The sequence below is a fragment of the Sciurus vulgaris genome (assembly GCF_902686455.1).
Source record: "Sciurus vulgaris genome assembly, chromosome: 17".
In the NCBI taxonomy this organism is placed as follows: Eukaryota; Metazoa; Chordata; class Mammalia; order Rodentia; family Sciuridae; genus Sciurus; species Sciurus vulgaris.
In genome coordinates, this window is record NC_136478.1 from 61,755,394 (window position 1) to 61,780,015 (window position 24,622).

The 24,622-nt window shown below is 48.5% G+C and overlaps 2 protein-coding genes across 2 annotated transcripts; one reads left to right on the forward strand and one right to left on the reverse strand.

Annotated features, from left to right (window-relative positions):
* Positions 1–57: 57 nt before the first annotated feature.
* On the reverse strand, positions 58–7,818 carry NAPSA (napsin A aspartic peptidase). Its single transcript, XM_079117794.1, is given in 10 exon segments — positions 58–173; positions 176–367; positions 584–682; positions 1,080–1,224; positions 1,320–1,442; positions 2,486–2,685; positions 2,967–3,085; positions 3,386–3,509; positions 3,595–3,736; positions 7,694–7,818. Coding segments are annotated over 10 exon segments (1,251 nt in total). The 5' UTR covers positions 7,768–7,818; the 3' UTR covers positions 58–140.
* Positions 7,819–17,926: 10,108 nt separating this feature from the next.
* NR1H2 (nuclear receptor subfamily 1 group H member 2) lies at positions 17,927–24,311 on the forward strand. Its single transcript, XM_079119562.1, has 9 exons — positions 17,927–18,410; positions 19,163–19,224; positions 19,310–19,441; positions 19,765–20,055; positions 20,134–20,405; positions 20,573–20,752; positions 21,349–21,448; positions 23,236–23,444; positions 23,805–24,311. The coding sequence occupies exons 2-9, from the start codon at positions 19,182–19,184 to the stop codon at positions 23,949–23,951; spliced, it is 1,374 nt and encodes a 457-aa protein (XP_078975688.1). The 5' UTR covers positions 17,927–18,410; positions 19,163–19,181; the 3' UTR covers positions 23,952–24,311.
* Positions 24,312–24,622: the final 311 nt, after the last annotated feature.

Here is a 24,622-nt window from a genome sequence, read left to right on the forward strand (position 1 = left end):
TCCGAACACTAATTTTCCTCTCTAAAACGCACGCACTTAGAAGAAGCGATCCAGGTAAACTGTTTCAATGGAAATAGTGGATTTTTACCGGGAAGCCAGACCTCCGCTACCTGCCGGCGCGCATGCGCCTAGCAAGCGCGTCAGCCGAAGAACTGCGCCTGCGCGGGTTTGTCCACTTGTCCCCAGATTCGCGGGAACGAGCCCGCGCCAGGCCCACCCGGGCGCCGCCGTTCACATGCCCACGATCGAAAACAGACACGTAGGTTCCCAAGAAGACGTCGCCGAGGATCCAGAGGGGTCCTGCAGGCGGGGGCATGTCCAAGCCCTGGAAGCCGGACATACAGAGGCGGAAGTCACCCCGAGCAATCTGCAAGGCAACAAGACAGAGCCACTGAGTGTCACAACACGCCACGGTGCCTGCCTCTTCCCGGGGAGCTCATACTGCGCCATGCCTACTACCCCAAGAGAGAACTAGAAATGTTTCTGTGGGGGCTTCTATCCCGCCGTGGTGGTCTCACTCCCAGCTCCGTCCCCTCAAGCCGGGTTATATTATGTTATGCTGACGTCAATGTGAGTCACACACCTGGATAACGTAGTCCTGGGCTGTGAGGTTAAACCAGACACCCGCAAGGAGGAAGGACACTGTGGGGAGCGATGGAATTTTCGAGCATTGAATGAGGTACTAGAGGAAAAGAACACATGAAGACTGGAGATTCCTGTTCAGCTACCTTCCGCAGCTCCCCAGTGCAATAGGGTAGAGTTTATATGGGACAGCGAGCTATTCAGGGCCTTGTATGGACAGGCCTTGTCACCGCACCTTCTCTCCTCCGGTCCTAAATAACCAGGCACTCTCATCCCTCTCCCGGCTACCACCTGAGCCATTCAGAGCAGATACTTGGAAGTGTCCTTTCTTTCTCCCTCTGCGTTCCAGCCCATCGTTCAGAATTCCAGTTCTTTCTGCTCTAGGAAATTTTATAGCTACCTGTTTCCTACCTGTTGGTCCCAGCATCCTGCTCAGTGTCTGCCATCAACTCCCATCAGCCTCCCTAGTCCACACTCACCAAAGACTGTGTCCTTACCTGCCCAGCCAGCAAGGGAAATCCCCCAATGGCTACATTCAGGGCCTGGATCTCCTCAGAGGGTCCTGTGATGAGGGATGTACCTGTGTCTAGGATGGCAGCACAGCCCTGGGCACAGAGAGTCAGTCCTGTGTCCACCTGCACACTGAGGGGAAAGGGGACAGGCATTAGAGGCAGGTCCTAGGAATTCATACCCCTCCCCCTCCCCCCAGTTTCAGACCCAGGAGGCAAGCCACTCACCGCTCCATGTGGATCTGCCAGTAGGCAGGGATTGTGACTGGCACAAAGGTGAGCGGTGGGATGTAATGAGTGGGGTCTGAGCCCCCCAGGACCAGCTCTCCTCCATCTGCCCCTTCAGAGTCCCTGCAGAAGCAGAGTGCTTGGTGTCACTGGCATTTCCCCTTCCAGTCCCAGGAATGACCAGGGCTGGGACTTCATGCCAGTTGGGTCTTTTCTCAGTTCTAGATGGGGTAGTAGAATGTGGGTGGGGCCTAGATATTGGGACTGGAAGCAAAGCAAGAAGTGAAAGGAAATGGTGCTTTTCTGGATGGAGAAGAATTTTATTGTATTTGGGGGCATCCTGAAGTGGAGATGAGATTTCATTTGACTGTGGAAGGCAGAACTCTTGGGGGGAAATTTCCTGACCTGTTGTAGCTACCAAGCAGAGCACTGGGGTTTCTGAACTGACTCGATGGGTGATTTGTGTAGGAGTGGGGTGGCTTCCTGAGGAGGAGGTAAGACTTTCTAAATTGTGTTTCCTGGCATTAAGAGAAGTATTAGGCTTCCTGAGTTGGCCGTCAGTGACCAGAAGAGGAAGTAGCAACTTCCTGGAAGATGGAGAGTGGCCCATCTACTAAGAGGAAGGCTGAACCTCCTGAGGGGGTTGCATGTTGGGGTAACTGAGTGGACCCTGGATTTTTTGACTATGGGTGATGGGCCTCCAAGAAGCAGGGTGGAGATTTGGGGGGGAGGGTGTGGAGACTTGAATGACAGCCAGGACTTTCTGAGTGTAAGGCAATTCCTGACTTCCTAGTGAATGTTCTCAAATGGAACTTGAGGGGTTTGTTTTGTTTTGTTTTGTTCTTGTGAAGAGTGTTCCTATGTTGAGTATCTGAAGGAAAGTGCATGAAATCCCCTGTTTGCTTTTGAAACGTGGAGCATTTTGAAGTGATGGTGAGTGTCTTTAGTATGGTTTAGGTTGTCACTTAAGCTGTGAAACTAATGAATAGGGTTCGGGCATTTCAGATATAGAGCAAGTGCTTTTCTCAGTGGAGACTGAAAATCCCTTTGTTGAGTGGATGACTTCCTGAAAGGATGGTGGGACTTCCTGAATTGGGGGTGGGGATGGCAGAACTTCCTTCTTGGGGTCAGGACTTGTAGGTGGTGGGGAGACCCTCCCCCAATACCTGTTGAGGTAAAAGGAGAAGACAGGCCTATCCAGTAGTCCCTGCTCCACCAGTGTATCCAGCGGGGGCTGAACTCCTCCCACAGCCAGAATGGGAAAACCGAGGCCCAGTATCCCATCGAAGTGAGCAAAAGTGAAGACCAGGCTGGGCTCCCACAGAGCCTCCCCGAAAGTCACTGATGCACCTTTTATTCCCCCAATCTAGGAGTAGATTGAGACTGGGTCAGTTACTTCTGGAAGGACATGTCCACACATCCCTGAAACCCCCAAAGCAAGGCACGAATCCTGGATCTATGAAAATCTGGAAACAGGTCCCAAATACCCAGGAAACTTTGCCTCCCTGCCTGGAAAGCCCCACCCCCAAGCCCTGTCTCTTTTCCCAGGAATCCCCGCCTCTTTAAGCCCCTCTGCAAATCTGACGGTTTTAGTCACTGCGGGTTCTCCGGGTTCTCCGAAGGTCAAGCCTTCTTGTGATCACTCACAGTCAGATTGTCCTTGCTCAGGATGCCATCAAGCCGCCCAGTTCCATACTGAATGGCAAACTTGGTCCCATTGGGCTGGAAGGAGCTGGAAGCCTTGGGATCAAAACGGTGGTGGAACCCTAATTTAGAAGATCAGAGGTGTCACGGGAATAGGAGCCTCCCAAGACGCCTGCCCCTTGACTCCTCACCGGTAAGGGCATCAGAAGACGGTGGCTAAGAACCTTAGGCAGGGCTGGGGAAGTAGCTCAGCTGGTAGAGTGCTTGCCTTGCAAGCACAAGGCCCTGGGTTCAATCCCCAGCACCGCAAAAACAAACAAACAACAACAAAAACTTCAGGGAAGATGAGGCCCCTCCCCTCCTCCCTTCACCCCTCCCCCCCCGCCCTGTTCAGCCTTATTCTTCCCACCATGAAAGCTCACAGCAAGGCAAACTGAGGAAGTGACATCTCTTGGATGGAACCCAGAGATTGGAGGAGCCAGTGTCAAAGACAACAGAGAAGTTTTGTGGGGGCGTTCCCAGCCCAATTTTCCCAAAATACTGGACCTGATGGCAAAAGAGGAGACAGGAAACATGAAGAGAGTTTGGCTTAAGAGCACAAGGGTGGGAGCTGTGTATGGCTGTGACTCACATTCATGAACTTGGAGAGAGACACAAAGATGGGCTTGTCCCCAGTGGATGGGGTCCCCAACCTAGAGGGCTCTGCTGGCTCTCCCCATGCCCTCAGTGTGTTCAGAGTTCTGTGTCCAGGGTGGACTCGGTGAAGAGGGATCCTGAAGGGAAAGAGGATGCCGGACAGTTAGGAAGCCACCCTTCCTGGAAGCCCTCTGTAATACAGTTCCCAAATAGGATATGAGGGCAAACATCTCGAGGGCCTACAACAGCAGCAGTTACCAGAAACTTCAAAATAGCAACCTTCCTGTAAATGCTATGAAAGCACACGATAACGAATATCCCCAGAGATTTTATAAGAGCAAATCATCCCAAACGGAGCATCTCAAAGACCTGTCAATTTCCAAATACCTTAAAATAAGCCAATCCAGAGGAATTGCCATTCTTAAAGGGCTCCAAAGACCCTAACATAAAATGTTACCCTTACAAGCTGGGACTGTGGCTCAGTGGAAGAGCACTTGACTGGCATGTGTGAGGCGCTGGGTTCAATCCTGAGCAGCACATAAAAATAAATAAATAAAATAAAGGCACCGTGTCCATCTACAAGTAAAAAAATTTTTTTTAAATTCTAGCCCTTGCAAAACCCTGGAATGATGAACTATTGTGTGCTTCATTCATTGTGTTTAGGAATTCTTTTTGCCACCATTGGCAGGGGGCCAGAGGGGAATAGAAGGAAAAAAAAAAAATTGACTCCTTACACTAAAATACATTGCATAGAGCCTGGCACAGTGACACACACCTGGAATCCCAGCAGCTTAGGAGGCTGAGGTAGGAGGATCACAAGATCCAAAGCCAAACTCAGCAACTTAGCAAGGCCTTAAGCAACTCAGGGAGACCCTGTCTCCAAATAAAATATATAAAAGGACTGGGGATGTCGCTCAGTGGTTAAGTGCCCTGGTATGTTTAAATCAATCAATCAAATACATTGCATATATGTCAAAGATTTAAGGTGAAATATAAAATTATAAGATCACCAGAAGCAAGTGAAATATTAAAATAACTGGGAAGAGGACTGCTTTTCTAGGCATGATACCAAGAGGAGAGCCTAAAACTTTACACCTCTTGGGTGGTGACATGGAGAGAGAGAGAAATAAATAAAAAAGCAAAAAAGCAATCTGGGGGAATAATTACAAGTTTTATGTCAAAGAGTTAATATTCCCAATATGCGAAGAGTTTCTACAAATGAATAAGAATAATGAAACACAGTATTGGGAGACAATTCTCTATGGGTCTCACATTTCTCTATGGGTCTCACTGACTGCCTTTGTCCCAACTGTCTTTTCAAGTATTTTGTTTCATGAATAATCACAGAAGATAGATAGCATCTTTCTATGGATTAAGGAGCAGGCAGGTTTATGATCTATTATAAAACATTCCAGGTTGCCTAAGCCCAGAGTCTGTCTCCTATAACGACCTCACTTCATGTGCGGGAATCACCTGACCCTCTGCATATCATCTTGTGAAATGGACTCAGAACATGAAACAAATGCTGATAGTCCTGCTACTGCTATTGCTGGGAGCAATAAACCGCCTTTGACTCTGATCTGGAAGTCTTGCGTCTTTGAGCAACCACGATAATGTGGCAAGTTAATTTCAGTTCTTGACAGTAGGGAAATGGTAAAGAACACAAATGGGTAATTCTCACAAAGTTTCTAAACCCATGAAAGATGTTTGACTCCCAACAGTCATCAAATAAATTCAAGCGCCAAGAGTGAGAAACTTTGTTTCACTCTGCAAGTTGGCAAAGAACTGAAAATACTACCAGAGGTGGCAGGGAGAGTGGAAAGTGATACACACTTTTAGGAGGATGATTTTTGATTTGGCAAATATGTAGCAAATGCCTTAAAATTATACACATTTTTGTGCTGTGGAGAGAGCCCAGGGCCTCACTCATGCAAAGCACAGGCTTTATCACTGAGCTACAATGCCTTTTTTTTTTTTTTCCAGTTGAGAAAAAAAATTTTTTTAATTAGTTCTGTGTTTGGCTAATTGTTCCATTACTTTCCAGATAAATCATTAAGATATTCGGTCCAGTTGGGCATGGTGGCACATGCCTACAGTTCCAGTTACTTGGGAAGCTGAGGCAAGATGATCATAAGTTGGAGGCCAACCTGGGCAACTTAGCAAGAGCCTGTCTCAAAAAATGGGGGGCTGGGTGTTACTGAGGATATAACTCAGTGGTAGGTGCTTTCTTAGCATGTGCAAGACCCTGGGGTCAAGACTCGCTATCAGACAGAGACAGAAAGAGAAAGAGTGATTAGGTCCTATGTTAACATTTCATTCTCATTTTATTTTTAATTAGAAAGTGATATTGAAGGCTGAGAATACTAGAAGCTTTCAAGAAGAGAAACCAAGAAACCGGAAAAACCCATGGACACAAATCTTTTTTTTTTTTTTTAATATTTTTAGTTTTAAATGGACACAATACCTTTACTTAATTTATTTATTTTTTACGTGGTGCTGAGGATCAAACCCAATGCCTCACACATGCTAGACAAATAGTCTGTCACTGAGCTACAGCCCCAGCCTGACACACACCTTTTACCCAACAATGTCAGCCTAGGAATTTCATTTACAAGAGTACAGAAAAATGTGTTTATGAGGATGGTGCCTAACTTTGGAAACTGGAAACACTCCGATGGCCAACAGTGGGTTTGGCTTAGCTTTGTTGTGGAACATACAGGTACAGAATCTCATTTGACCACTAAAAATGAGGAAGTAGCTCATTATACCAGTGCTTCTCGAAATTGTAGTACTGAAGCAGGATGACTTAGATCAGGGGTGCTGGGCAAACCTTCTGTAGAGGCTTTGCAGGTCCTTTGCTCTGTCGTAACTAAACTCTGCTTATAGAGCATGAAAGCAGCCATAGACGCTATGTAAATGAATGAACAGGGCTGAGTCTCCTTAAGCTTTATTTGCAAACTGACCCTTGAGCAGAGTGTTTGCCAACCCCTCACCCAGAGGGCTAGTTAAAATTCAGATCTCTTAGTTTCTGGTTAAGTAGGTCTGGGATGGAACATTTGCATTTCCAAATTCTGGGTCCTACTGAAGCTCTCCATCCTGGACAACGTTCTGAGACTCACTGCTGTGCATGGACTTGGAAAATGTCCGTGATATATTAAGTTCAAAAACCAGGTTAACAAAAATCATGTGCATAATATTTTTGTATCTGCCTCGGAGTTCTGTCCCCTGGCTCACACCTCTGCCTTCCCCCAACTCCCGTGACTCAGTCTTGAGAGGCAGGAGAATGTGAAGTGGGGAAAATACTTCCTGGAAGAGCCCTCCTCCCACCTCAAGAGCCCTAGGGGTGAGGAGAGAAGAGGAAGGGCGAGCTGGAGGGAGGCAACAGAGGCAAGGTAGTGGGAAAGGACCTGAATGGGGTCCCCAAATTTGATATTTATAAAGCTTGAACAGTTTGGAGAATGTGAATTGGGGGATTTGCAGTTTAAAGGCTACAGATCTTAGTCTTGACGATCTGGAAGGTGGGGGCATCATCTAGCTAAAGACCCCCAAACCAGATCTTCAGAGCTCAGGATGGGCTCTGAAGTGCCCCCCCCACACACACACACAAATCTGTCCTGTTAGGAGGCAGAGGTGCAGTGGCCCACGCCTGTAATCCCAGCAGCTGTGGAGGCTGAGGCAGGAGGATGGCTAGTTCAATGCCAGCCTCAGCAACTTAGTGAGGCCCTGAGAAACTCAGAGGGACACTGTCTCTAGATAAAACATTAAAAAGGGGTTCGGGGTGTGGCTCCGTGTATTTAAGCACCCCTGGATTCACTCCCTGGTTAAAAAAAATAGTAGTAGGATGAGGGGTCCCCAACCATGGGTGTCTACATTGGGAACCCTAGACTGAAAAATGGAAATGGGGGGCCTCAGAGGATATCTGGTAGAGCCCTCAGGGATGACACCTGGGATTAGAGATCTGGGGACCCGAGAAAGAGGAGTCAGGGCTCCTGGGGTGCTGAGTTTGGAAGCCACAGAACTCGGGCGCCACAGATTTAAAGGGTAATAGGTGGAGAATCTCCTGAGGGTGGGGGTGGCGAGTGGGATTCCCATACCGGATCAGCTTGACCCCGGCGGGCTCTACGCTCAACAGCGTCAACAGCAACAGGCACAGCGGCAGTGGCGACATCTCTGGAGACCCGGAGTGGACCCGGGCGTCCTGGGGCCCCTTTTGTTTCCCCCGAGACTCCGCCCTGTGCACGCCCTCCCCTGGGGTTTCGGAGGTGAAGTCTCTCGGGGTGTGACATGGGGAGGAGGGATGCTTCTAAAGGTCACCGCTGAGAATTTTTGTGAGGTCGCCCAAAGTATTTTCCTGTCCCTGGCTCCTCGCTCCCACCTGTTGGGGGGCATGGGAATGGGGTCTCTTCAGCTGGACCGGGTCCCTCGCCCCCTTCCTTTAGTCCCTATCGGATTTTACTTTTAACTTTCACTTCACTTTTCCTTGAACGGGCGGGAGGGACCATGAGAGTTAGCGAAGGGTCTAGGGAACCGAGAGAGGGTCACATCAGACACCGGCTTCTCGCCTGTGTCTCGGGACCTAGACTTTTGTCGGTGCTGTTGTTGTGGGTGGTCGTGTGAGCATGTTTCTCTTTGAAACGGGATCTCCCTATTACCCAGGTTGGCCTCCAACTCCTGATTCAAGGGATCCACGTGCCTCAACCTCCGGACAGCTAGGGCTACAGGCAGGCGCCACGCGGGTCCAGGAGCCCCGGACTCTTGCTGTGTTTGGCAAATCTGGAGACACACGTATGCGCACACGCACACAGCATAGTGACACCACCATTCAAAAAGTGTACACATAATTCGCATGAATTGTCTTTGTCCCTCCATGTAGCCCTCCCCTTTCCTTGATTAAGCATCTCAATTTTTAACAATCTAGTGAAAATGCAGATTCCTGATCATCCTTGGAAATTCTAGCTTGGGAGGCCTGAGATGGGGCCCTAAAGAATCTGCCTTTTTAAAAAAGAAAAATCCACTGAGCCTGGGACCACAAACATTACTGAAAAATTCTCTCTCTCTCTCTCTCTCTCTCTCTCACACACACACACACACACACACACACACACACACTCGGGATTGACCCAGGGGTGCTTTACCACTGAATTACATCCGTGCTCCCCCCCCACCCACCTTTTTTTTTTTTTCCTTCTTATTTTGAGACAGGGTTTCACTAAGTTGTTGAGGCTGGTGTCCAACTTGTGATCTTCTTGCCTCAACCTCCAGAGTTGCTGGAATTACAGGTATTCGTGAAAAAAAAAAATTAGAGATTTCTGGCTCATTAGATTAAATTTGCCTGTCAAAATCAGCAGGCACATTTTTTAAGTAAACAAAAACAGATTTTGCTAGTCGTTCTGCATCTTATTTTTTCCCACTTAATTGTGTAACTTGAACTTTTAAAAATTAGATATCATGAAGTGGTGCACACCTGTGATCCCAGTGACTCTGGAAATCGAGGCAGGAGAATTAAACGGTGTACACCAACCTTAGCACCTTAGTGAGGTCCTGTCTCAAAAAGAAAAGGAAAGAAAAGAAAATGGGGATGTGGCATGTGATTCAGTGTAAAGCACCCCTGGACTCAATTACCAGTATCAGTACAAACAAGAAAAGAAAGAAAAAGATACAATTTGCCTATGATAAAATTCTTGAATCTTATTTTGGGCACTGAGGGTTGAATCCAGGGGCACTTTACCACTGAGTTACATCCCCAGTCTTCTTTATTTTTTTTTATTTTGAGACAGGGTCTCCCTAAGTTGCTAAGGTTGGACTCAAACTTGTAATCCTCCTGTCTCAGCCTCCAAAATGACTGGGATTACAGGCATGCAGCACCATGCCGGGCTCATTTTCTTGATTCCAAAATAAATTCCAGATATCAGTACCCTTTGTTGGAAGCACTTGGGCAAACCTTTTAAATAGGTACCTTATATTCCAGAGTATCAAAATAATGGTAATTGTATAACCAACCTACATATTGCTCTTCCTTTTTCAGTTATAAACAACATTAGCTATATTTTCTGTGCATCTGTTCCATAATGTCCACACATCTGTCTCTAGAACCAGAATCATTCAAGCAAAGACCACATGTGAGGTCTACATTTTGACAACTATTGCTAGATTGCTCCCCGAGCTCGTCTAATGGTGGCAGGCCCCACCACAGGGCCTAGGGCCATAACAACAGCACCTGCCCACATCCTCACAGTGCTACCTGCTATCGGCTGAGCATAAAAATTTTTTTCAGTTTTTTTTTTTTTTTTTTTTTTTTTTTTTTTTTTTAGCGGGGAGGGTACCAGGGATTGAACTGAGGGGCACTCAATCACTGAGCCACACCCACAGCTCTTTTTTGTATTTTATTTAGAGACAGGGTCTCACTGAGTTGCTTAGTGCCTTGCTTTTGCTGATACTGGCTTTGAACTCAAGATCCTCCTGCCTCAGTCTCCCCAGCCACTGGGGTTACAGACTTGTGCCACTAAACCTGGCTTATACTGTGTCTTGATTTGCCCATTTTAGACATTATTCTTTGCCTTCCCACTGTGAAAAACAAGGAATCAACTCTTCCCTCCCTCTACTCGCCCTTTTAACACCTGGCTTTGTGTGATTATGTAATGATTTGGGTTAAGTCAATATTGAACACTTATGGTCATATCTCATCAAGGATGTGCATACTAAAACTACAATGCAGAGCTGTAGCTCAGTAGCAGAATGAATGCTGGCCTAGCATGTGTGAGGTCCTGGGCTCAATTCCAAGCACAGGGAGAGGAGCAAGAGGAGAAGGAGAGAAAGAAAGAAAGGAAAGGAAATGTGATATCAGTACACGCTCATCAGAATAGTGAATATTAAAAGACGGTCAGCTCGGGGACAGCGACTGAGTCTGCAGTGCTGCCTCAGGATGGGAGCTGTGTATTCCCTCCTTTATCCCACTTCCCATTGCAACCAATAAAGGGTGTCAAATAAATTAAATAAAGAACACTCGGTATGCTTAATCGTGTTCTTGTCTGGGTCTGCTGGATGATGCCACCCTTCACCTCCCTCTGAGGCAGAAGGTGGTGCCCCTCAGAAGTTTGTCTCCTTCTCCTCTTCCTCCTCCTCCTTTTTCTTCTCTTCTTCCTTCTCTTTCTCTTCCTCCTCTTCCTCTTCTTCCCCCTTCTCTTCCTGGAAGTTGAATTCAAGGCTCGAGCACACTCCACTGAGCTGCTTCCCCAGCCCAGGACTCAACTCTTGAACTTTGGTTCCCTTTGAGATGCTATAGCAGGAAAGTCCCAGAGGTGGACCCTGGAGAAAAGGAATCTTCAAGAGTTACATAAGGGGTGTACCTAGGCAGAGGGGGACCCAGGACCTCCAGGTCTCTGGAATCACTCTCAGCACCATTGGGAAGTGTAGCATTCAGTGACAGGGAATTCTAAAGGAACAAAATCTCATGGGTTGCACAAGTAATGACTCAGAGAAGGAAAAATGGAGGGGAGACTTTGCATAGGGAAAAAAGAAGGGCTCAGAGCTTATGTCGGGGGGTGGCCTCTCACAGACAGTCCATCATGATCACGGGAGGGGCGGGCATGTAAGCGTATTTTGCACATGAGCCAGTAGTGATCGGGGATTGTTTTTTTTCCTGATTGCTTCTTCTTCTTCTTTTTTTTTTTTTTTTTTTTCAGCAAAAGAAGAAGTGAGAATGAAAAGAAGGAGGAGAAGGGGGGATGTTGGAGGTTGAGAGAGAAAGTGAGAACCTGGTTTCTTAGGCAATGGAGAAGGGGACTGTGCAGCCTTGTTCTGAGTGTCCACTTGCCATCTGCAGTTATGTGTCTGAATGTGCCCACTGTGCTCAGCTGGCTGTGCTGGAGTGGGGCTTTCGCTAGGCAAGTGTGACTGGGGGAGTCAAGTTTAGAGTGTGCAAGACGTGATGATGGTGCTTGATCATACAAGCTCTGCTGGTAAGGAAGGAGGAGAAGACATGAAAGGAGGGGAGCGAAATGGAGAAAAACAACCCATGTGGTGATGCTGATGCTCAGGAGGCTGAGGCAGGAAGATCTTGAGTTCAAAGCCTAACCCTAACCCTAACCCTCAGCAACTTAGCAAGATCCTAGCTCAAAATAAAACTAAAATGGCCTCGCGCTGGGAGATTTCTCTGACACAGTAAACAGACAGGCAGGGCCTCCGTGATAACCCTCACCATCCCACCTCTCTTTGTTTCAGTAACCCGAACTCTCCATCTAGGGCTCCTTAGTTCACCCCCTACCACCTCCACTACGCTGTCTGCAGCATCCCAGTTACAACTTTGTAATTTGAGAAGCCTTGCCTGCAAATCCCCAAATGGCCACATGGTGGTAGTGTGGACTTATTTTCGCAGGTGACCCTCCCTATCTCCTCCCCAGGCCAGCCCCACTGCAATTTTTTATTTTTATTTTATTTATTTTTTATTTTTTTGCGGTGCTGGGGACTAAACCCAGGACACTGTGCTTGCGAGGCAAGCAATCTACCAACTGAGCTATCTCCCCAGCCTACGATATATATATATATATATATATATATATTTTTTTTTTTTTTTTTTTTTTTTTTTTTTTTTTTTTTTTAAATCTAACTGAAATACACAGCGGGCTCTTTCCAGATCCCCTGCATTGATCCTTTGGTTCCCACGGCCTGGAATGCCGCCTCGCTCACTTTCTCCACTGATGGTAAAAGCAGAATAAATGCTTCCTTCCTGACTGTCCCTGCCCTCGCTGTACGGAAGAAATTGCCCTTCTGAACACAGCGCCGCAAAAGGGATCCACATTACCTTCTGGTCCCTTAGCATCTAGTGCCCACGTCGGCCTCCACCATCAGATCAGGAGGCTCTCAAGCGAGAGTACCTGACTTTCTTGGGTCTCCAAAATCACTGAACACAACAACCCTTCCAGGATATGATTCGGGAAAGCATTAGTTTTTTTCAATCCAATATTTTTTGTCTAATTTTGTCAGAGGGATTATCGTCCACATTTCAAAGATACTCCTGGTCCAGCTAGCCCCAGTGCAATCTTTTCTGAGCAATGTGAGTCAAATATTAAGCATCAAACATTACTTTAAATGTCTGTGTAATCCCCAGTGGGGATTTGAACCGATTTTTTCTCTTTTTTTTCAGGGACTGGGGATGGAACCCAAGGCCTCTACACCAGGCAAGAGCTCTACCACCCCTAGCCCTTTTTATTTTAATTCGAGACCGAGTCTCGCTAAATTGTCCAGGCTGGCCTTGAATTTACCACTCTCCTGCCTCAGACTCCCGAGTAGCGGGGATTACAACCGCGCCAAACTGAACCTAGGCACACTTAGGAATCAGTGCAGACACCTCTTTTCTCTTGCCCCCGATTACTTTTTGCCACAGTCCCATTGGCTGACATCTACCACGTGACCATGCCTAGCTGCGTGGGCCGCTGGGAAATGTAGTCCAACGGTAAGGGACTTCTTTGATAAGTGCTCAGCCGACTTAGGCCACGTCTGGTCCTGGTCCGGAAGGACATTTGACCAGAACCGCTGTTGCCTCTTTGATCTCTTTTTTGTTTGTTTGCCTTGCTGGGGATGGAGCCCAGGGCCTTGTGCATGCTAGGCAAGTGCTCCACACCTCAGCCCCTGTGAAGGGATTTAAGTCAACGTTTCAACATAAGTTCAGAAATGTCAACCTGTCTTTGGTTGATTTTGCCAGCAGCTGGTTAATATTCCTTATCTCTCTCCCACCACCACTATCCTCTGTTCCTTGTAGTTAAATTGAGGACATCTCAGAAATTTTCATATATATAATTATAATTTGTGTTGTTGATAATTTTTTTAAGATTTGGCTGCAATTTTGGAAAAAATATAATGTCACCTAGGGCAACACTGCCTGAGGCATTTGAGCTGATGACACAGCACACCTGAGGAGACTGCAATGCAGTTGTTAAATTTCCAGTGATTCTGCATCTCCAGGAAGGATCTGGCTGCCAAATTATCTTGTTACCTATATCGGAGGATTTATCTTTTCATTACAAATGAAGTTCTCACCTATTCAGCTTTTGTTTTACAGTTAGTGAAATAAAATATTCTTTTGTTGTTTCACACCTAGGTGGATTACATTATCTCAGAGTACCATTTCAGAATAGTAACCGGTACCAGAGTTTGAGTGGACTACAGGGTGATCCTTGATCCTTGGGTTTAATGCCTAAGATTAGGCAACTAACGGAAAGCAAAAGGAGCAGCACAAGAAGGCAGAGATAGCAATTAATCAGTCAGGGAGAGGTGAGATGCGAGGAAATGCGATACAACTCAGAGGGGTTAGGGACCCAAATGTGCCAAAATGATGAGGTTTGGGGCTTTCCTTAGGTTAGGGGTTGGGAATTTGCAGTGGTGCAAAACCTCAGAGGGACAGGTAGCCTCCCTATTTGGGACCTGCACTATGTGAAAATTGAGGGCATGTGCCTGTGCACTTGGGTCACTTTGCCCTCTCTGGCCTAACGCCACTGGCAGAAATTCAAGTAATAGTCCACTAACCCTCAGAGCTACTTGCAGATGCTTGTGTGACCTTGGGAATGTGATGCATGCCCATAAATCTACAGAGAAGAGGGATGGCCTCCTTTGGTGGAATGCTGGGGAGAATAGTGGTGACATTCGGTGCTGAGTAGTTGGCTTACCTTCCTAAGATGGATTTCTTCCATAGCCCCAGCGGCTCAAGGGGAGGGAGGAATGTATGTCCTTACATGGTGGTATGATGGCTGTAGAGTCTCCCGGGTCAACTGCAGGGCAGGGGCCTTTTGACAGATACTCCCTCTTGCCTCCCCCTTCTCCAATTCCTGCTCATCTCTGTGCCAACATGACCACAGAATTACACAGGTTAAATAAAAATTACAGGAGGTCTTTCATATATATATATATATATATATATATATATATATATATATATATATATAGTTGTTGTTGTTGTTAGTTCTAGATGGACACAGTACCTTTATTTTATTTATTTATTTTTATGTGGTGCTGAGGATTGAACCCAGTGCTAAGACAAGTGCTCCACCACTGAGCTACGACCCCCGCCTCAGGGGGTCATTCTTGTAAATTTCCAACAGACTAGACTAAAAATCAAAATGGAGTCACTCATGCCAAAGTTGTCACCAAGATGAAACTAAACTGTCCTCAGAAAACCTCATTAAAGAGACAGTCAAATTTCCCAAACAGGCTAGTTTAATGAGCATGATAATGAAATTCTTTCTGCCTTAATCTTTACACAAAAAAGGTAGCCAGCTGGATGTGCTGGCCCAGACCAGTAATCCCAACTACTCCAGAAGCTGAGGCAAGAGGATCACGAATTTACAGATTTACAAATTTGAGGTCAGCCTGGGCCATTTAGTGATACCCTGTCTCAAAATAAAAAATAAAAAAGGGTGGGGATGTAGCTCAGTGGTTAAGCTCCCCACGGTTCAAGGTTCAAGCCCCAGTATGGGGGGGAGGGAAGGGATGTGGAGAAAATGGGAGCCAGGAATGCTGTTCAGCACCTGTAGTCACAGCTAACTGGGAGGCTGGGGCAGGAGGATCACTAGAGTCTAGGAGTTTCAGGCCAGACTGGGGAACATAGCAACAAGAGCCCATTTAAAAAAAAAAAAAAAAAAAAAAAAAGAGGAGGAATGTAAGCTCTCAAATGGTAAAATGGTGCATGCACTGCTGGTAGTTCCTCAAAAGGTTAAACATAGAGTACCAATAACCCAGCAATCTCACATCAAAGTATAAACCCAAGGGAAGTGAAAACTTGCCTACACAAAAATTTGTACATGAATATTTGTAGTGGCATTATCGCCAAGAGCAGAAACAACCCAAATATTAATCCACTAACCAATGGATAAACAAACTGTGGTACATCCGTACAATAGAATATCACTCAGGAATAAATAGAAATGGAACACTGATACATGCTACAACAAAGATGAACCTTGGAAACCTAAGTGAGAGACACTATCACAAAGAACTACAGAGTCTAGAGTCTGTTTACAGGAAATGCCCAGAACGTGAAAATGCCAGAGATGGAAGGTTGGTTAATGGGAAAATTGTAGGTAACTGCTAATGCATATGGGGTGTCTTTGTGAGGGTGACAAAAGGTGTTCTAAATCATTTTTGAAGATCACTAGTGGAACTTGCCTCCCATGTATGAGGCCCTTAGTTTGATCCCCAGCACTGTAAGCATAAATAAAATAAGGAGGTCAAATTAAGATATTTTTCAAGTCCCTTCCAGCTCTGAAGTTCTAAATAAAGAGCCAAAGAGTTAGCTTGTTGAAACGTTACAAAATTTCTGCAATGCTATTAGTGACTATTTCTGTCAATAGTAGATTCTGCATTGGTTGAACACTCTAAGATACTGGTATATTATGTAACAAGATTGATAGCTACTGTTGCTGTTTAAATAAAAGATAATGATAGCTAAAGAAGAACCAGCCTGATGCAGTGGTTCACAGGGAGCTCTGAGGCCTGCAGGCCTACTGTGTGTTTGCAGAATAATGGAAGAGGCAACAAAACCACCACAGGGCCAGAAGACAATATAATCAGCCAACCAGCCAAAGACAAAAAATTTAAAAAAATAAATTTGTCCATGGTAATGGTTGCATAACCCTGTGAATATACTAAAAAAATTAATTTTACTTTAAGTGGGTGAATTATAGAGTATAAGTTACCACAAAAAAAAGCTTTACCACAAAAAAGGGGGGGGGGGGACTGAATTAGTTACAAATGAGAACACTGATCCACAACTAGATTCAGGCAAAACTGCTACTGACCAGGTGTTTACATATGCTAGACACAGGGCTTCTTGAGCCCTCCTACCCTTCACAAGATACAATATCCCCCATCTTACAATTAGGTCAATGGATACTGAGCCTGATGTGACTCACCCCAAAAGTGTGGTACAGTGATTCATCTTAGGTCCCTGTGAGCCTTTTCCACTTTTTTTTTTTTTTTTCCCCTTGGTACTGGGGATCAAACTCAGGGCCCTGTGCTTGCGAGGCAAGCACTCTACCAGCTGAGCTATCTCCCCAGCCCTCCCACTTTTTTGAGAGTGGTAAGTTAGAAAGAACTTTAACACCCATGGGAATAAACAAAGCTTTAACACGTCAGACTTATTCGAGCCTAAGTCTCTTCATCCCTTTTACGTCAAGTAATTACAAGGACAATAGAATCAGGTCGGTTCTCTCTCACATTTACAGGCAAGGAAAACTGAGGTGCAGGGAGGTTAAGTAACTTGGCTTAACCAAGGCAGAGCAAGGAAGGGACAGAGACACTGGGTTCTGCCAGATATGAACGCCCACATTAACTACTCATTTTATTTATGATATCCTTGGACAGAAATTTCCATAGCCACAAAAGCCAGTCTGAAGTGAACAAAGCAAGTTATAGAAAAGCATGCATCACTATTGGTTTTCCTAACAAAACAAAACCAAAAAAAAAAAAAAAAAAAAAAAAAACACATGCACGGTGGAGTGCAGCAGAGTGGTAGAGACCTTGCCTAGCATGAGTGAGGCCTGGTGAGTTCAATCCCAACACCACAAAAAATTTTTAAAAATTAAAAGTATATATGTATATATATGCTTTTATATATATATATATATATATGCTTGATTAAAAAACATTATCAGTGAGGAAAAATCTTTGGAGCAATTTCATCTCCTATCTGTTCAAGTAGTCTGAATTTTCTTGAAAAGCTATTATTTTTACCATTTTGGGTAGGGGGAGACTAAGTTTCTTATTTTTAAAGCTCCCAATCACCAAATTGTTTTTAAGATATGCTTCCAGGTGCAAGCTCAGTGGTAGAGCCCTTGAACAGCGTGAAAGAAGCCTGGATTTCATATCCAGCACTATTATATATTTTTTATATATTTGTTCCTGGTCCATGTTTGTGATTTAATTTATTTAAAACGAACATACACCACACCTACTGTAAGGGGAAAAATGCAGGCTTTATACATTACACGTACAATATCAGAAAACACGTAACAAGCAAAAAAGGGCAAACATTCTTCAAATAAATCACGTGCGAGAAGCAGTCACTGCTAGGAAGATTTAAGTCTTTTAAGTCTTTGTGCACCGGCTCGGGAAGCACATGGGTGAAACAAGGCCACAAAGCGTGGGCCCGGAAGATTTGGGGTCACCTACGCCCCTTTTGCTCAACATTAAACTGAGTTTCCGGAACACTTCTGCTGGACCCCAGTGGAGCTACCCGGTGGAGCACACTTCCGATGAGTATATGACTTCCGTGAGCCGCAGTGGATTCCGGGCTGTTCCTAAGAGGAACGGAAGTGCGTCACCTTTCGCTCCCCGCCCCTTTCCGGAAATGACGCTTGGCGGGGTTGCCGGAAGAAGTGGCGAAGTTACTTTTCCTCCTTTTTTCCTTGAGGTGTCGGGGATCGAATCCAGGGCTTCGCGCATGCTAGGCAAGTGCTCTGCCTCTGAGCTACACCCCCAAGCCCCTGAAGTTACTTTTGAGGGGACCCAGTAGCGGCTGCCTGTCAGGGGCTAAGGAGGAGAAGGAGAAAGAGAAGCAGAGCAAGGGGACGGAGGCAAGTGTTCCCGAGAGTGGGGAGGCGCGGGAGGAGCCCGGCCAGAGGCTCCCGGGTGGTCCGCGCCGCTTTACTCAACTTCGCGCTCTCCTTTGCGTCCCTCTCTTCTGTAGCTTGCGCCTCCCCTAGCTGTTTCCAGGACAACCCGAGTAGGAGACCCCGCGAAAGACCGCCCACAAGACCCCTGTGCGCAGCCATGAGCCCCGCCTCCCCCTGGTGCTCGGAGAGGGGCGGGACCTGGGGCAAGGTGAGGGGGCGGGATCTGAAGCTTGGGGGCGGAGTTCTAAGGCCGGGACACAGATGGGGCGGGGCAAAATGTTGAGGTGGCTCCTGATGGGAGGAGTGAGGGTCGGTCCAGGGAGGGGTGGGTGGAACCTAGGAGGAAAAGACGGGGCGGGCCATAACAGGAGATGGGATGCGGCGGTGCGGGGGCTCTCTCGGCAGGAGTGTGGTAGAGCCTCCTCAAAGTAACCGGTGTGAAACTGGGTGGAGGGAGGACCTGTAGACCGAGCACTACCAAAGGATTGTTTCTTGGAGGGAACTGGTGGGTGGGACCTGGAGAAGGGGCGGGACTTGAAGGTGAAGGCTGGCGGGGAGCAGAACTGGGCGGGTATTGTTTACATGCCTGAGGAGAGCCCTGTGTGGTGGCACAAATTAGTAATCCTAGCAACTATGGAGACTGAAACTGGAGGCTGGCAAATTCAAGGCCAGCACAGGTAACTTATGAGACTGTGTCCCAAAGTGAAAAAAATAAAAAGGACTGAGAATGTAAGTCAGTGATAAAACCCTTGCCTAACGTGTGTGTGTCTCTGGGTTCCATCCCCAGCACCCGAAAAAGTAGTGAGGGTCTCTAGGGGGGCTAGGGCTGAGAGTGGAGTCTCTGTGTAGTAGTTGAAAAATGAGGAGATTAAAGGGAGGAGCAACCCCATTAGGACCTGCAACTGGTCTGACCTGCCCATCCCTAGCCTCAAAAAGCTCTCAATTCTCTGTATTCTGTAGGCTGCTCCGTGACCCCACCATGTCCTCCCCCACCACAAGTTCCCTGGACAGCCCCGTGCCTGGTGAGTGAGACTTTCCCATTCACTCTCCATCATACATTGGCAATAGAAGCTCACTGTCCCTCCGTCTCTTTCCTCCCTTTCCCAGGAAATGGCCCTCCTCAGCCCAGTACCTCCTCTTCTCCACCCACTATAAAGGAGGAGGGTCCTGAGCTGTGGCCGGAGGGCCTGGACCCTGAAGTTCTAGGCACTGATGGGGCCAACTCTGCCTTCATAGAAGGTGAGACAGGGACAGGGGTCTGGAATTTGGTGTGGGGGCTGAGGGAGGCATCTAGAAAGGGAGAAACAAGGATGGGAAAATGGGAGGCCCTGTTTATTTTTCTTTTTCCTTCCATTTCTCCTTAATGCCTCCTACTTTGATTCATTCTTGGGGGTCCACTGACTTGGACATCTTTCCCTCTGCATTGCAGTCCCCTGAGTGTGCACATCTCCTCTCACCCTTCGTCCTCTGCTTCCTCGCCTTGGGATCTCTCATGTGCCTGACCCTCTGGCAGCTGTTTCTCTTTGTGGCTCTCTCTCATGGCCTTTATCTGCCCATCCCAGTCATCCTAGAGCCAGAGGAGGAGCCAGAACGCAAGCGGAAGAAGGGCCCAGCTCCGAAAATGCTGGGCCATGAACTTTGCCGAGTGTGCGGGGACAAGGCCTCTGGCTTCCACTACAATGTGCTCAGTTGTGAAGGCTGCAAGGGCTTCTTCCGGCGCAGTGTGGTCCACGGTGGGGCTGGGCGCTATGCCTGCCGGGGTGGTGGAACCTGCCAGATGGATGCCTTCATGCGGCGCAAGTGCCAGCAGTGCCGGCTGCGCAAGTGCAAGGAGGCAGGGATGCGGGAGCAGTGTGAGTGCTGGGGAAGGATGGCGCCAGCCTGCCCCTACCCAGGCCTGGAGCCTCTGCTGAGGCCCGTATCCCCCACAGGTGTCCTTTCTGAGGAACAGATCCGGAAGAAGAAAATTCAGAAACAGCAGCAGCAGCAGCAGCAGCAGCAGTCACCTGTGGAGCCAGGTGCCGGCAGCAGCTCAGCCTCTGGGCCCGGGGCATCTCCTGGAGGGTCTGAGGCAGGTGGCCAGAGCTCAGGGGAAGGCGAGGGTGTCCAGTTAACAGCGGCTCAGGAACTAATGATCCAGCAACTGGTGGCGGCCCAGCTGCAGTGCAACAAACGCTCCTTCTCTGACCAGCCCAAAGTCACGGTACTGCCCTTTCCACAGCCTCGAGCAGTGATGGGCCCAGTGGGAAGAGCCAGCAGGGCTGGGGCCCAGGATGTGGGGGATATGAGGCTTCAGAGGGTAGGAACCTTGAGGGGAGTGTCCCCCACAGTACAGGATTCCTGGAGTGACCCTGCTGTCCTGTATCCCAGCCCTGGCCCCTGGGTGCAGACCCCCAGTCCCGAGATGCCCGCCAGCAGCGCTTTGCCCACTTCACGGAATTGGCCATCATCTCAGTGCAAGAGATTGTGGACTTTGCCAAGCAGGTGCCTGGCTTCCTACAGCTGGGCCGTGAGGACCAGATTGCCCTCCTGAAGGCATCCACCATTGAGGTAACCACCACAGCACCTGCCCACAGGAACCTCAGAGGTAGCTCCAGAACAGATGCTGGGGGCAGAGCAAAGAACAAGACTAGTCCTTTCCCTTGTGGGGATAGCGTTCTACAGAGGGATGTCTGAAACTTAAATGAGATAGCCAGAGCCTCCCATGAGCCAAGGAGAGAGAGGAGAAGGAGCCAAGGTAGTCAGTGATCAAGGGCTGTGCTGGAGAGGCAGCTTTAGAGGATATACACCTGGAAGGCTTTTCAGAGGAGTTGACATTGGATTCAAATCATAGTGAATAAGAAATGAGTCTGTAGTATGTGAAGCTCCATCCTAAGTACTGGCATATGGGAATGAACAAAACAGTCAAAACTCCCTGCCGGTGTCCCTCATAACCCCTGGGCAGAGTGCCCTAGAGTAGAGGGTAGCACAGGCCAAAGTGAAGCCTGGAGGGAAAGAGTTCAGAGGGTCTGACCTGCTGACTGCGTGCTGGCGTGGCCAAGGAGGATGATCCTCACCAGATCAGACTCCCATTCAGGCTGGGAGGGAGGGACAGCAGCTGAAGGGTCGTGGGGCCCCCCTTGAGGCCCTCCCCCTACTGCCCTCAGATCATGCTGTTAGAGACGGCCAGGCGCTACAACCATGAGACCGAGTGCATCACCTTCCTGAAGGACTTCACCTACAGCAAGGACGACTTCCACCGTGCAGGTTGCCAAGGGGGCCAGGGGTGGGGGGAGGTTGGCACCCACTGGCTAGGGGACATCATCCATCTCATTCCTTTTTGAGCCTCCAAAGTGGGCTGAGGATGGAGCCAACGTGAGAGCAAGATGAGAGTGTGTTTAGTGAGCTCTGGCTGTGTGCAGGAGTCTCTGCCATCACACAGGGCATCTTGGTGGGGATCAGGAAGAGGCAGGCTGCTAGATCCAGCCCTTCACAAAATGCAAAGCTTCCCCTGGTGTATAGGGCAGCCTGACATCCTGTGCTCCAAGAGCATTTACCTGGGCACGTGACCTAGGCAGAGGGCTCCTGGATGAATTGCACTGGAGTTGAGACCTGGGGAGTGAGAGGCACTGTCTGGGTAGAGGGGGGTGGGAGAGGCACTGCCAGCTGCTGTCACGTGCAGAGGCCTCACTTGTCATCCTCTGGGCCCTCTGTAAGTTCATCATGTCTTCCTGGGGCACTCGCAGTATCCACTTCTAGCCCTGTCTTCTTCCTTCAATCCCTAGCCCTCTCACCATCCAAGGTAGTCCCAGTAACCCTTAAGTGTGAACTTAGCAGGGCAGAACTTGGAAGAAGATGTTTGCTGTAGGGGGATCTCCCTGAGGTGGAGAGAGCTGAATGGTTTTAAGGAACTACAAGGAGTTCCAGCTGTTGTGACACAGGAGGTGAGGCTAGAGAGGAGGTCAGGAGTCCCACCACTTCCTGTCTCCTCTGCTGCTGCCCAGTGCAGGCTTCAGTCATGGCTCCCTGGAACACTTCAAGGGCCCCTCACTGGCTCCCTGCCTCCACCCTCCCAATGTGTCTGTTCTTCAGCAGTTCAAAGGATTCTGTCAACACCCAAGTCAACTCCTATCTCCTCTGCTCAGAAACTTTCATGGCTTCTGTCTTCCTGGGAGAAAAGCCAAACTCCTCACTGTGGCCCACAAGGCCCTTCAAGACCTGGTTTCTTCCTTGCTGCCCTTGGTGTTGCCCTCTCCCCCTTGATTCCTGACCTTCTCATTCTTATTTGAACCTATCCAACATGCTCCAGCCTCAGGGCCTTTCCACTTGTTCTCTCACCTGGACCCAGGGTGACCCACTTGTTCAGGTTCGCCCAGGACTTGCCCAGAGCACTCACATAGTCTTGTGACTTGCTCCCTCGCCTCCTTGGTCATTGCTCAAGTGTTCTGCACTGGGGCCTTCCCTGCCCACCACATGGAAAATGTGAACAGATATTCAGCTGTCTCGATTACTCTTCTGTGCATTATTCCAGAAGCGCATCACCATCTGATAAACTGGGTATTTACTGATGTATTTGTCATCTGTTCCTTCAACCCCAGAGTCCTGCAGGAGTTGGGACTTTGTCTTATGAACTGCTCTACCCCCAGGCCTGGCACACCAAAGATGCTCAATGATGTTCGATGAATAAATGAACATGTCAGTCTCAGATGAGTTTGGAATTGACCTCAGAGCAGTGGAACCACACAGGGACTGGCTCAGCACCACCTAGGTTAAACCCTCTCCCCTGCTCTGTGCGGGCGAGGACAGAGCCTGTGAAATCAGGAAGGAGCTGTGCAGACGGGTGGTGGCAGGATGTGGGAAATCACAAGTGGTGGTGCTCATTGCCTGTTCCATCACAGGCAGGGTGGCAGACCTACTGTGTGCCAGGCAGGTGCAGAAATGACAGGACACTGTAATCATTGCTGTTTCCCTCACGCACTGGCTTGCCATCGGGACCAGGGTGTGGAGTCTGGTTTTAGGCCAGGAGAGCCGATCAGGTGGCTCTCTTCCCGCAGGCTTGCAGGTGGAGTTCATCAACCCCATCTTCGAGTTCTCACGGGCCATGCGGCGCCTGGGCCTGGATGATGCCGAGTATGCACTACTCATTGCCATTAACATCTTCTCTGCTGACCGCCCCAACGTGCAGGAGCCAAGCCGTGTGGAGGCCCTGCAGCAGCCCTATGTGGAGGCTCTGCTCTCCTACACTCGCATCAAGAGGCCACAGGTACTAGGGCCGGAGCCCCCTAGAGCCTGTGGCTTCTGCTCTGCAGAGCAGACTTAGTGCTGGGTTGGGAGGAAGTCTGGGACCACAGAGGGTCATTCCGGGCCTTAGGTCTCACTTCCTCATCTGAGCTCAGGCTCTACCGGCCCCACTGTGATGTTTTGAGCTCCAGCCACTGTCTGCTCATCAGAGCTGTCCTCAGGCTCCTATCCTTTCATGAAGGACAGCCTCCCCAGCCCTGGGTGGGGCCTGTGCTATGCCTGGCTGCTCCCCACCCTGGCTCTCCTGGCTAATTGGGGAAGGGAAGCCCTCCTTGCAGGCCAGAGCCCCGCTAGCAGCCACCTCCCTCCTGTTGGCCTGCAGGACCAGCTTCGCTTCCCACGCATGCTGATGAAGCTTGTGAGCCTACGCACGCTGAGCTCCGTCCACTCGGAGCAGGTCTTCGCCCTGCGACTCCAGGACAAGAAGTTGCCACCTTTGCTATCTGAAATCTGGGACGTCCATGAGTAAGGGGCCAGTTACTCCGGTCCACAGCCTTGCCTGACCACCCTCCAACAGATGGACACTGTCACTCTTCTTCCTCCTGGGTTGGAAAGGGGCCCTGGGCAGCCCTATAGTTTCATCTGTGGCCTGAAGTCCAGGAGGCTCCCTCCCTTCCCATTGAGTCTTCCAGGAAGGGTGATGGTTCACAGGTCCCGACCTCTGACTGTTCCCAACTGCCCTTCCCGCCCAGCTTACACCTCAAGCCTACTGCTCAATGCACCTTGAACAGAGGGGGGAGGGGGGGCCCATAACTGTCCTTCACAGCCTGGGAGACCACAGGTGCCCCTCTTCCTCTGCTCCTTTTATTTAATAAAAACTAAAAACAAAGCAAAAACAAGAAAATAAGAGTACAAGCCAGACTTTTAAGTGTAAGTGGAGAAGGGGGTGAGCTTTCAGGGTCTTCATTAACACCAGCCTCTGAATCTAATTCAGTTGACAGGACCAGCAGCCTCCTCAGGCTGCTGGTTTGGTGGAGGTGACAGATCATCCCAGTACAGGGAGATAGGGGCTGGCTGCTGAGGGGTCCAGGCCAGGTACCTGACAACCTGAGAGTCACCTCCCAAAATAGATTGGAACCATTTTTTTTTTTTTTTTTCTTTTTTCAGTTGGTACTGGGGATTGAGTGCAAGGGTGCTTTA